Genomic DNA, 13,750 nt, shown 5'->3' with positions numbered 1-13,750 from the left:
CACGCTAAATCAGTTAGCGTACCTTAATAAAAGGACCCCTAAGTATATTAATAAAACAATTTGGCCCATGACTTAGCCTATGTTTTAGATTTCGGCCCCTTATGTGATCGAGTTTGACACCCCTGCTCTAAGGGCTGTAAAATTTCCCCTGTAGCCTTTGGCAATCTCTTCCCTTGAGAGCTGAGGGTTTGTTCTCTGCCAGGACTGCTGCTGCTCCTCCTGCTGCTACTAAATCTCTCCATCCCTCCCCTCTTTAACAGGCTCAGTTGGGGTATATGAACTTTTCATTGGTCTGACATTAACCCTCTCTCTGCTGGTTTTCCTTTACTCTGCTTTAGCAATGCAATTAAGGGTTTCTTTACTCCACCCCCTCTGAATGTTGTGCTGGGAACTGAGCTGCTCTTATGTGCAGTAGGTTCTGCTGTGACAGACTCCTTATCACATAGTAACATAGTAGATGACGGTACATAAAGATCCAAATGGTCCATCCAGTCTGCCCAACCTGATTCAATTTACATTTTTTTTTTAAATTTTTTCTTCTTAGCTATTTCTAGGCAAGAATCCAAAGCTCTACCCAGTACTGTGCTTGGGTTCCAACTGCTGAAGTCTCCGTCAAAGCTCACTCTAGCCCATCTACACCTTCCCAGCCATTGAAGCCCTCCCCAGCCCATCCTCAACCAAAAGGCCATATACAGACACATAGCATGCAAGACTGTCTAGTACTAGCCTAAGTTCTTTAATATTTACTATTATTTTCTGATTCTAGATCCTCTATGTTCATCCCACGCTTCTTTGAACTCCGTCACCGTTTTCCTCTCCACCACCTCTCTTGGGAGCGCATTCCAGGCATCCACCACCCTCCAGCAAAGTAGAATTTCCTAACATTGCTCTTGAATCTACCACCCCTCAACCTCAAATTATATCCTCTGGTTTTACCATTTTCCTTACTCTGGAAAAGATTTTGTTCTACGTTAATACCTTTCAAGTATTTGAATGTCTGAATCATATCTCTCCTGTCCCTCTTTTCTTCTAGGGTATACATATTCAGGGCTTCCAGTCTCTCCTCATACATCTTCTGGCGCAAGCCTCCTATCATTTTCGTCGCCCTCCTCTGGACCACTTCAACTCTTTTTCTCCAAAACTGAACACAATACTCCAAGTGGGGCCTCGCCAACGACCTGTACAGGGGCATCAACACCTTCTTCCTTCTACTGGCTACACCTCTCTTTATACAGCCCAGCATCCTTCGGGCAGCAGCCACTGCCTTGTCACATTGTTTTTTCTCCTTTAGATCTTCGGACACTATCACCCCAAGGTCCCTCTCCCCGTCCGTACATATCAGTCTCTCACCTCTCAGCATATACGTGAACACAGAACAGAAGTATTTGTTTAGCACGTTTGCTTTTTCCTCATCATTCTCTGCATATCGGTTCCCAGCATCTTTAATTTAGCAATTCTATTTTTCATCTTCCTTCTTTCACTAATATATCTGATAAAAGTTCTTGTCTCCCTTTTTTACTATTTTAGCCATTTGTTCTTCCGCCTGCGTTTTTGCCAGATGTATCTCTCTCTTGGCTTCTGCACTCCTCTTCTTGGGTTTTTTTTTATATTTCAGGAACGCCAACTCTTTTGCCTTTATTTTCTCTACCACTAGTTTGGAGAACCATATTGGTTTCCTTTTTCTGTTGTTTTTATTTATTTTCTTCACATAAAGGTCCCTAGCTATTTTTATCGCTCCTTTAAGCTTAGACAACTGTTTTTCCACTTCTCTTATATCCTCCCATCCTAACAGCTCTTTCTTCAAGTACTCACCCATTTCATTAAAGTCCGTACATTTGAAATCTAGGACTAAGTATCGTGTGGCCGCTCTCCACTTTAGCCGTTATATCAAACCAAACTGTTTGATGATCGCTACTTCCCAGGTGAGCACCCACTTGAACATTAGAGATACTCTCTCCATTTGTGAGGACCAGATCCAAATTGCTTTTTCCCTCGTGGGTTCCGCAACCATTTGTCTGAGCTAAGCCTCTTGAAAGGCATCCACAATCTCCCTACTTCTTTCCGATTCCACAGATGGAACATTCCAGTCCGCATCCGGCAGATTGAAATCTCCCAACAGCAGCACCTCCTCTTTCCTTCCAAACTTTTAGATATCCACAATCAGATCCTTATCAATTTGCTGCGATTAAATTGGAGATAAATGTCTGCTTTACAGGAGAGCTCTGGTTTCTGACTTGTCTTAGGGCTAGATTTTCAAAAATCTGCATAAAAACCGACAGGCTGCTGTCGCAGCCGTTATAGTACCAATTTTTAAAAAGTGAGTCATTCTCCAAAAAATGTTCATGCAAATCAGGTTGGCAGAGAGTAATGAAAATTTGCTAAGTTTGCAAGTGCCAATCACTGCTGAAAGCGATAGGCACATGCGTAGAATAAATGCAAAAAAAAAAAAATAATTAAAATTGATCCACCAGGACAAGTAACCCTCCATCGGACAGCGGGAGAGATGCCCAATACTCCTGCCACCAACTAACACCCCCCAACACCCCCTCTGGCAGTGGGAGAGATGCCCAATCTCTCCTGCCATCAAGAAACATACACCCTCAACACCCTTCGGAGGCAGGAGAGATGCCGATGCTCTCCCACCACCACTCAACACCACTGAACAGGGAAGGAGAAAAACCACGCCCCCCCCCCTCAGCAGTGGGAGAGATGCCCAAACTCTCCCACTGCCAAGAAACACTCCCCAACTCCCCTTGGCAGCGGAAGAAATGCCCACTCTCTTCCGCTGCCACGTAACACCATGCTTCCCCCCCAGCAGTGGGAGAAATGCCCAATCTCTCCTGCCGCCAAGAAACACAACCCCAACAAAAGGTCAAAGAGAGAAAGTTGGGAGTTTTGGACTTCATCATACCTCCCTGAGATTAGAAGACTAGAACTATAGAAGGAAAGGCAGGCAAAAAGGGAGGAAGATGAAGAATAGCAGAGAATGAAGAGTGAAAAAAGAACAGCAGAAGAGCAAGAGTTGATTGAGAGATCTGTGCTTGAAGTAGAATAGGGAGCTTTGGATGACATGGTTGGTTTACATAGACATCACAGATATGAACTATGCTCTAGTTCTGTGTGAGTTACAGAATAACATTCTGTTTTGCTTTGCATTGCAGATTATGGAATAGTGACACTATGTAAATGTAACAATTTATCCTCTGAAGAAATTTCAGTAAAATGGGTCCCCTTTGGGTGTTAAGACAGATAAGTGTTTTACCTCAAGCACTTGGTAGCATTTGAGTGCCTTCTAGTATGGTCATTACTCTTATTTTGTGAAGCAGGACATAGCATTATTTATTACTGTGTTTCTCAACATGCGGTACGTGTACCCTTGGGGATACGCGAGCTGCCGACAGGGATCCCTCCTTCATGCCCGCTTCCCTCCGTCAAAGCCAACCCAACCCCAGCCCCCACTCCTCTCAGCTGGATCTGACCTCTCCCCAGTTCCTGATTCCCCCACCTACCAGCTCCCCACCACTGCATTTCAAAAACTTTGGGTGGTCAGCAGCACAATGAAGCCAGCCTCCTGCTGCCTAAGCAGAACACTGCAGAAAGAACACTTCCAAGGCAGGCAGACGGCAGGAGGCAGGCTTCATTCCTGATTCCCCCATCTACCAGCTACCCCATCACTGTATTTTAAAATCTTCGGGCAGCCAGATACACAATGAAACCAGCCTCCTGCCATCTGCCTGTCCCAGAAGTGTTCTTTCTGCAGCATTCTGACTATGCAGAACGATGCAGAAAGAACACTTCCGAGGCAGGCAGGCAGATGGCAGGAGAACAGTGAGAGAGAGAGGGAGACATGTTGCCAATAGGGGTGGAGGAGAGAGGAAGAAAAGTTGGACTCAGAGAAGATGAAGCATGCAGGAGGCAGATAGAAAGAAATATTGGATGCACAGTCAGAAAGAAGTGTAACCAGAGACTCATGAAATCACCAGACAACAAAGGTAGGAAAAATGATTTTATTTTCAATTTAGTGATTGAAATATGCCCATTTTGAGAATTTACATCTGCTATCTATATTTTGCACTATATTTGTTTATTTTTCTATAGATGTTACTGAGGTGACATTGCATATTTTAAAGTCATCTGCCTTGACCTCTTTGAATAAAAAACAAATATAAATGATAATTAAGATTTCTCTGTGTACCATGTGCTTTGTGTTTTTTTTAATTTTGTGGGTACCATTATGTATTAATAAAATTTTATTGTGTGTATATGAAAAATGAATGGAAGAAATTGCATTACAATTAGTACTATTATTATAGGGGTGGGTCTGGGGTGGAGCTTGGGTGGGGGTACTCAGTTGATATTTGTTAGACTTAGGGGGTACTTGGCTCGAAGAATTTGAGAAACGCTAATTTATTATCTAGTAGTGAGGTTTTTCCAATTTATTTATAAATCATTATAATAAATTACAGGTATCCAAGGATATAATATTTAAGAACACAAACCAAATCCAAGTCCGCATTATGGGAAGTTATTCAGCTGAATCCCACACTATAGAAATACAATCCAATAAAGAAAACAAGCAGGTCTACAATATCTTTCATTCTCTATTAACCTGAAATATAAACTACTAAATCTCTTTAGTAGTTTTAGTTAAAAGAAAAGAATCATATTGTGCAGGGTCAAGAAAAATAAATGAATATTTCTAATATGTGATCAGGCATTTACAAGGAAATTTTTAAAAAGGTCCCCCGTAATGCTAAAATCCAAGGTTTAAGCTGGAGAACAATTTACAATGCAACTGAGTTGCCCAAGCCACATCTAGAAACATTAATACTTTCTGATCATAAAAAAAGAGTACTCTTCTGCAAATACTTTTTTATTATTAATGATTTTTTTACCCAATGAAAACATTGTTACTAATAAAGTGGCTCTTTTTGAAATTCCTTCCCGAGAAGTCTCAAAAAATGTAGTTAAATCCAAATTATTTGGGGAACTCACACCATCTAACTCCCCCTCCTGCTTAGATTGTCTAACAGCTCTAAGAAGATAATACAAAGATTTAACATCTGGTTGAACAACAACTTGTAGCACATCTTTAACATGCATTTTGAATAACACCATAGGATAGAAAATGTGTCATAGGAAAATGAAGTAACCATAAAATTTTCAAGTTGTAGGTGTATCATCAAACTATCCTTAGCTAATGCAGTTGCAACAGCTTGAAGTGAGAAAACATATATTAACACCTTCTAATCCTTTCTCCAACTTATCCCCTCTTCTACGAAACTGTGATAGCAGTTTCTAGCGCAGGGAGCTGCGCTGCTCCCGTCACTCATAGAGTTCCTATGAGCGTCGGGAGCAGCACGGGCCATTCAGCGTGGCTCTCTGCGCTAGCGCAGTTTAATAGAAGAGGGGGTTAGTCAACCTTGAATCATGTTCAGTCACTTTAGTAACAACTTCCTCTGTGTATTTACCAAATTGCTGAAAGTTAGCCTTAAGATTTTTATCTTATAATAACTTCATAAACATCTTTGATAGAAATATCAGTTGACTTGGATATATCAATCAGAGGAGCATGAGAGAGAGAAATTGATAAAAGTACCTTTTCAGAAATTGGTCCAGCTGAATTTGATGAAGTATCAAGAGCTGCAGCAATCTTGGAGTGGATGCAAGCTCCTGCTGCTTCTGCTCCAACTGAATGAGAGTGCTCCATTCCAAATTCAAGGTCAGGTTGGGGGAGGGGAAGGACCCCCTGATAAAAACGATATCTCTGGAGTTGATGGAAAACTCACCCCTTGTAAAGGAGTTGATGATACAGTTGGAATCAAATGAAGATCCATGGGACCTCTAATCACAGGCACCGCTGTAGGTCCCTTCTTTCCAGCCTTACACTTCCCCATAAGAGCAAAGCAGAATGTCAAGCTCCAAGCTCCTCAGTAGCTCCAAAGGGGGTCCAAAGGGATGGGACCTGCTCCTTTGGTTATACTCCTTTAGGCATGCACCCACGGCCACACGATCATAGCCGCATACTGCGGATGGGATCGCCTTTTTGATGTTAGGAGGCCTCACAGTATCCGGTGTAAAAGCTGGCATCCAAAGTAGTGCCTGCACAATTTTGCTTGGTTCCAGCTGACTTCTACCTCACTGTGGACAGGTTTGCCTTTTAGATATTAAAGGGCCTCACAGAGTCCAGTGTGAAAGCTGGTGTCCAAGGCAGTGCCTGCATAATCTCACAGGGTTCCAGCTGACTCACACCTCACCGTGGATGGGATTGCCTTTTAGTTGTTGGAGGGCCTCAGTTCTGGTATGAAAGCTGGTGTCCAAGGCAGTGCCTGCACAATCTTATGGGGTTCCAGCTGACTGCCTGGTTTTTTTAAACTACGATTGCCATCTATCTGCTGGTAATAAGCCACATACAGGAGATTTACTGAAGTGTGGGTTTTGGTGCAGGTATCTGAGGTTTTTCCACCGCTATTTTAGAGAAGTAAAATTTCTAAAGAAGTAGTGGATTATATTTTAATTTTAGAGTAACGATTTATCCTCCACAGACTTATTTAGTTTTGAACAAACAATTATGTGTGGAGTTCCCTGTGTTTGGTGATATAGAATGGTAGCTACACTCTTTGGTAATCTCAAAAATCGATTACTGTAATGCCCTGTTCAAGGGAATTGCCCAAAAAGAAATAAGACGTTTATAAATCATCCAGAATGCTTCTATCAAACTCATTATGAATGCAAAGAAATTTGACCATGTTTCGCCGCTCCTTAAAAAAGCATATTGGCTTCTGGTGTCTCATCACATAACCTTTAAAATATGCCTGCTAACTCTCCTTTATAAAGCCCCAGCTTTCATTGATAGACTCTTGGTTCCCTATGCTCCCACCAGAACGCTTAGATCCAGTGACCAACACTTACTGACGGTCCCCTCCCTTAAACTTATCGGCACACGTTAATATATTTTTTCAGTCACAGCACCACAAACGTGGAATTCCCTACCCATTCACTTAAGGGAAGAACATCTTATAGACAGATTTAAGAGTAAGTTAAAGTGCTTTCTTTTTAAAGATGCCTTTGACTGTTTAGTTCCTTAGATTTGGTTAGCTTCGTTCAATTTTAACCTCTGATCCCTCTACTTATCCCTCCCTGTTGTTTTACCCCTTAGTTGTTTCCTTTTCTTTCAATTATTGTACTTACCCTTTTTCCCTTGTGTGGCGTTCATGTTCCGTCCCCTGAAAATTGTAAAGCTTTAAACTATGTACATCACTTTGAAGTATGATTAAGCGACTAATCAAATTTTAAATCAAACTTGAAAACTTGAAACTAAAACAGGTGTCTGGTGGAAATAAGACCTGAATCACTTAACAGATGGCTCACAACCGTTCTAAGGTTCATGAGAATATGGATTTCCAAGCATAATATGAAAGGAAACAATCTGAAAAACATAAGAATGATTGTAGAGTTCTGGGTTGGGGTTTACATGGTAAACTAGTTCAATATAAAACTAAATAAAAATTGGACACAAGGTCCTAGGAATCTCTTTTTTCAGCTGCAACTGTTGAAAAGCAGTGTGACGAGGTAAGGAAGATAACCAGCTTGGTATGGTTTCTGCGAATCTGTTCTTCAATCTATGTTGTGCAATGAAGAGGAACAGGAGAGAAGAGATACAGTGGAGAAGAAACTGAAGATCAGAGGTGAAGGAGATGAGAAGACACAACTTGGATACAACAGGATAAGACCCAGGAAAACACCATCCATCAACGCTGAGGCAACTACACTCACCCAATTACTTGACTGGAGCTCCGCAGTCTCTGAGCCTTCTCTAAACTGTACTATGACAACAGCAGAGATCAAAGCATTTCTGAGCAAACCCATGATGGTTCCAGCCTGGCCATCACACTCCCAATCCACAGAAAGGTGTATAAAAATGACAACTGAGGCTGCTGGTCATGTGTACAGTCAGGACAGGAGAAAACATTATATTAGTGGTCAGATAGTCAGCAGGGAGATCATGTTTTGTTTTGGATTTTGTAGATTCTGTTGTCATTCACTCTTTACTCCCCTACCTCTAGTCCCTTATATTTCCTCACCTATGTAACATGTATAAGCCTTTGTCCTATGTCCATCTTAATTAGATTGTAAGTTCTTTCAAACAGGGGCAATCTCTTGCGTGTTTGTTGTACTGCACTGCATGCATTTGGTAGCGATTTATAAATAATAAATAGTAGTAGCAGTATAAATTAACTGCATACATAACATTTTACATTACATTAGTGATTTTTATTCCGCCTTAACCTCGCAGTTCTAGGCGGATTACAAAAGAGGTAAACTGTGTACATTTCCAGGAGAATTACACTAATTACAAGATTGTGACTTAGGGCTCCTTTTACTAAGGTGCGCTAGCGTTTTTAGCGCACGCAGGATATTACCGCGTGCCACGCGGCTAGAACTTAATGCCAGCTCAATGCTGGCGTTAGCGTTTAGCACATGCAGCAATGTAGCGCGCGCTATTCCGCATGTTAATGCCCTAACGCAGCTTCATAAAAGGAGCCCTTAGTCTGAATTAAGGGATACTTAGGTATGGCATTAGTTTGTCCCTTCGGAGGGTTTTGTAATCAGGCGTTATCAGTATGTGGTCTAATTTTAAAGACAACTATATGGCTATAAATGTAGTTCAGACTATTTGTACTTTCAAATAAATATTACTTACTTTCTACATATTTCAACTGTGATTTGATGTAGGTAAGACTCACTTGAAGCAGTTTCTGAAGTTAGCTTAAGATTCAGCATTCAAAACTGTATAATTTGGCCACAAGTAGTTTGTAAAGTTAGAGAAAATAAAATTGACACACCCTATTGTACAATCTGACTGGGTAAATCTGTTTGTGTTTTATGAAGAATAATGTACACTATACTGTCCAATCTACTTTGTTATCTGGGACTGCAAATAAAGCTATGTAAATATTGTCAAGATATAGGAACATCCAGCATCACACGGTGTCAACTACTGTCTCTGTTCTCTTGTGTTTCCCCAGTTCCCTCAGAATGCTTCAAAGTTAATGGGGCTGACTACCGAGGAATCCAAAACCAAACTTCTCTGAGGAATGGGCGTCCATGCCTGTACTGGGACCAAACACACCAGCATGCCTACAACACCGAAAAGTATCCCAATGGAGAACTGGGACTTGGAAACCACAACTACTGCCGGTAAGGGAAAGAAATGTCTAAAATATATTATCTTTAATTTGAGTGCAATTTTTGAATATAAGTATGGGGGGTGATATATCTATTTGTCATAGATTACAATTTGATTGATTTTAAGTGCTTTTATAGTGTAATATGATTGTACAATATGTTGCACTTATGTATGGCTTAAAAACAAATAAAGATATTTAAAAAAAATAAAATAAAATATATTATTTTCCTTTTTAACTGAGTTACTATTCCCATTTGAAGTAGGCAAGTACTGATCTAATATAACATAACTCCTATTGTTTAATCCTTATTTGTTCTCTTTCCTATATCAAATTGTGGTTCTTCCCCGATTTCCCTATGATATGTACGTCTGTCTATCTCTATATTGTATGTCTCCCTCTTTTAATGTAAATCATATTTATTAAATTTCAAATACAAACAAAATAGTAAAAAAAAATCATTTCAAATACAAGAAGGAAACCAAAATTTACAGAGTTAATATATAATAAACATTATCACTAAAAGCAAATATACCCAATTCCCTCCCCTTTTCCCCAATTTTAGAACTGTAATTAAATATTAAATAATATGCGACTCCGAGTGTGTGGTATTAATGTATCTAAATAAGGTTGCCAAATAGTAAAAAATTGTCTTCCCTGTCTAGTGTCCCATTCTGATAATTGCATACTTTCCATTGTTAAAATGTGTAACATTCTAGAACACCAATGACTATATGTTGGTCTTAAAGGTCCAATCCAAAGATAAAGTATGACTTTCAAACCTGATAAGATTGTTCTTTGAAGAAAGCCTTTTAGGCCTCTTGCAATAGGATGCTTAACATCAAAAATCCAAAATATATTATAACTATTGCAATGCCAATCAATTCCCCACATTTGCTCAACTTTAGAAAAAAACAACATTCCAAAATTGGCGTATCAAAGGACATGTCCAAAACATGTGAGATAAATTAGCTTTAGGGTGACCACATTTCAAACAAGAGCCTAATGTAGCAAAAGTCGCCTTATAAGCACGCCAGGGAGCAATATATATTCTACAAATAAATTTATAACCCATTTCATAATAGGTGATATCAGAAAGAAGACCATATAAAATCTTTAAAAATCTTTGAATATAGAATCCCTGAAGGTGAATCCCCAACTCTTCATTCCAAGCTTGAGCTATTTTATCGTAATCTAAATTAGGAGAAAGATTCACTAATGAATGTCTAAAATATTTAAGGGACACAACAGTGGCGTACCAAGGGGGGGGGCGGGAGAGGCGGTCCGCCCCGGGTGCCAGCCCTGAGGGGGTGCTCCCGGCCTTGCCGTTCAGTCCCCCCCCACCCCCGAAGGACCGATTGCCCCACTGACCTTCCTGTACCACCTGTGAAGCAGCCCACAGCAGTTTTGCGACGTCAGCGATCCCTGAGCTGCTTGGGCGCTGCTTCCTGTGCCGCGGTCCCGCCCCTCCTCTGACGTCAGAGGAGGGGCAGGACCGCGGCGCATGAAGCAGCGCCTAAGCAGCGCAGGGATAGCTGACGTCGCGATCCTGCTGCGGCTGCTTCATAGGTGGTGCAGGAAGGTCAGTGGGGCGAGCGGTCCTTCGGGGGTGGTGGGGGGGGGACTGAACGGCAAGGCCGGGAGCATAGGTAGTGCTGCTTCATAGGTGGTGCGGGGAGGCCAGGGGGGCGAGCGGTCCTTCGGGGTGGGGCGGGCGGGCGGGCAGGCAGGCAGGCTTTCAAGGGGGAGGGGGGTGACAGGCAGGCAGGCAGGCAGGCCTTCAAGGGGGGACAGGCCTTCAGGGGGGGCAGGCAGGCCTTCAAGGGGGGGGACAGACCTTCGGGGGGGTGTGCAGACCTTCAAGGGGGAGGGACAGGCCTTCAAGGGGGGGGACAGACCTTCGGGGGGGTGTGCAGACCTTCAAGGGGGAGGGACAGGCCTTCAAGGGGGGGGCAGGCAGGCCTTCAAGGGGGGGCAGGCAGGCCTTCAAGGGGGGGACAGGTCTACAAGGGGATGGGACAGGCCTACAAGGGGGTGGGACAGGCCTACAAGGGGGTGGGACAGGCCTTCAAGGGGGGGACAGGCCTTCAGGGGAGTTGCAGGCCTTCAGGGGGGGTGCAGGCCTTCGGGGGGTGCAGGCCTTCGGGGGGGTGCAGACCTTCAAGGGGGTGCAGGCCTTCAAAGGGGGACAGGCCTTTGGGGGGGACCCTGGTTTAGAAGTACACGGAGGGAAGGGGGTGTTCAAAGAGACGTGCATATGCCAAACTTTGGGGGGGGAGGAAGAAATAATGGGTCTGAAAATAGAGGAGAGGGAGAGAGAGGTCAGAGGAGGGGCAGGACTGCGGCGCAGGAAGATAGCTGACGTCGCGATCCTGCTGCGGCTGCTTCATAGGTGGTGCAGGAAGGTCAGTAGGGCGAGCGGTCCTTCGGGGGTGGTGGGGGGGGACTGAACGGCAAGGCCAGGAGCATAGGTAGTGCTGCTTCATAGGTGGTGCGGGGAGGCCAGGGGGGCGAGCGGTCCTTCGGGGTGGAGCGGGCGGGCGGGCGGGCAGGCAGGCAGGCTTTCAAGGGGGAGGGGGGTGACAGGCAGGATGGCAGGCAGGCCTTCAAGGGGGGACAGGCCTTCGGGGGGGGCAGGCAGGCCTTCAAGGGGGGGGACAGGCCTTCGGGGGTGTGTGCAGACCTTCAAGGGGGAGGGACAGGCCTTCAAGGGGGGGCAGGCAGGCCTTCAAGGGGGGGCAGGCAGGCCTTCAAGGGGGGGACAGGTCTACAATGGGATGGGACAGGCCTACAAGGGGGTGGGACAGGCCTTCAAGGGGGGGACAGGCCTTCAGGAGGGGTGCAGGCCTTCAGGGGGGGTGCAGGCCTTCGGGGGGGGTGCAGGCCTTCGGGGGGGTGCAGACCTTCAAGGGGGTGCAGGCCTTCAAGGGGGGGGGGACAGGCCTTCAAGGGGAGGACAGGCCTTCAAGGGTGACAGGCAGGCAGGCAGGCCTTCAAGGGGGGACAGGCCTACAAGGGGGTGGGACAGGCCTTCAAGGGGGGGACAGGCCTTCAGGGGGGTGCAGGCCTTCAGGGGGGTGCAGGCCTTCGGGGGGGTGCAGGACATCGGGGGTGGTGCAGGACATCGGGGGGGTGCAGGCCTTCAAGGGGGGGACAGGCCTTCAAGGGGGGGACAGGCCTTCAAGGGGGGGGGACAGGCCTTCAAGGGGGGACAGGCAGGCAGGCCTTCAAGGGGGGGACAGGCCTACAAGGGAGGGACAGGCCTACAAGGGGGTGGGACAGGCCTTCAGGGGGGTGCAGGCCTTCGGGGGGGGGTGCAGACCTTCAAGGGGGGGGGACAGGCAGGCCTACAAGGGGGGGCAGGCCTACAAGGGGGAGGGACAGGCCTTCAAGGGGGGGACAGGCCTACAAGGGGGTGGGACAGGCCTTCAAGGGGGGTGCAGGCCTTCAAAGGGGGACAGGCAGACCTTTAAGGGGGGACAGGCCTTTGGGGGGGACCCTGGTTTAGAAGTACACGGAGGGAAGGGGGTGTTCAAAGAGACGTGCATATGCCAAACTTTGGGGAGGGGAGGAAGAAATAATGGGTCTGAAAATAGAGGAGAGGGAGAGAGATGATGGACCATGGGATTTATGGAGGGAAGGAACTGAAAGGGAGAGAAATTGGACACAAGGGATGGTGTGGAGGAGGGATAGAGATACTGGATAGGAGGGTAATTGGGAAAAGAAAGGGAGAGATGGTGGACTCTGAGGTGGTGGGGAAGGAGGGAGAGATGCCGGATGAAAGGGTAGTTAAGAAAAGGTGGATCTGTGGAGGGAGATGAAAAAAAGGAAAGATACCAGACTTCCTGGGGAGGGAAGGGAAATGGAAAGGGAGGACAGAGTTGGCAGATGGATGGTTAGCAAGAAGAAAGAAGGAGACCCTGGCAAGCAAGTTATCAGAAGAAAACCAGAGCCTTGGACCAACAAGATTTGAAATATAACCAGACAACAAAAGGTAGAAAAATTAATTTTATTTTCTGTGATTATAATATGTCAGATTTGAAATGTGTATCCTGACAGAGCTGGTGTTGGACTGCAAACGTGAGCTAGGATTTAACAGAGAGAGGAAAAGTCCTTTTTGTTTCTTTATTTTATTTACACCACAGCACCAGTGTGGTTAGGAGAAGCCAAAGGGGGTGAAAAAGCTATAAAACCCACCAGGAGTTATGAAAAAAATCACCCAACTGGGCAGGAAAATCGAATTGAAAAACCAATTCAATAGGCTGAATCGAATCAAAAAATTTTTTCCTGAATCTGGCAGCATTAGTTTGCGCTACTGTCTTAGACTTTAGGACCTGGGATTGGGGAGAGATGGCATCCTCAGTACTTTATAATGCAAGTGAAACGAGGATTTGGTCAGACTTTTGAAGGGTCTGCAGAAAAAAAATATTGTATAGGCCGGGAACATGAAACAGCAGGAAATGGGAACTTTTCTTCCTTCTATTTTTGTGAATGGAAAGGCTGAGGATGTCAGAGAGTTCAGTTAAAATATGTGCTTTATAAGAAAATATAATAATGTGTTT

The 13,750-nt window shown here is 44.7% G+C and overlaps 1 protein-coding gene across 5 annotated transcripts in view; it reads left to right on the top strand.

Annotated features, from left to right (window-relative positions):
- Nucleotides 1-13,750, top strand: part of KREMEN2 (kringle containing transmembrane protein 2) — a 109,247-nt gene that overhangs the window by 61,267 nt on the left and 34,230 nt on the right. For all 5 annotated transcript variants that reach the window (XM_033944091.1, XM_033944092.1, XM_033944094.1 and 2 more), the window contains one exon: nucleotides 9,030-9,201. In XM_033944091.1, the coding sequence (XP_033799982.1) occupies nucleotides 9,030-9,201 (172 nt within the window). The remainder of the gene's footprint in view (nucleotides 1-9,029; nucleotides 9,202-13,750) is intronic.

Source organism: Geotrypetes seraphini, chromosome 5 (assembly GCF_902459505.1).
Source record: "Geotrypetes seraphini chromosome 5, aGeoSer1.1, whole genome shotgun sequence".
In the NCBI taxonomy this organism is placed as follows: domain Eukaryota; kingdom Metazoa; phylum Chordata; class Amphibia; order Gymnophiona; family Dermophiidae; genus Geotrypetes; species Geotrypetes seraphini.
Note: the sequence above shows the minus strand (reverse complement) of the source record. Positions and strands in the feature narration are given on the sequence as shown.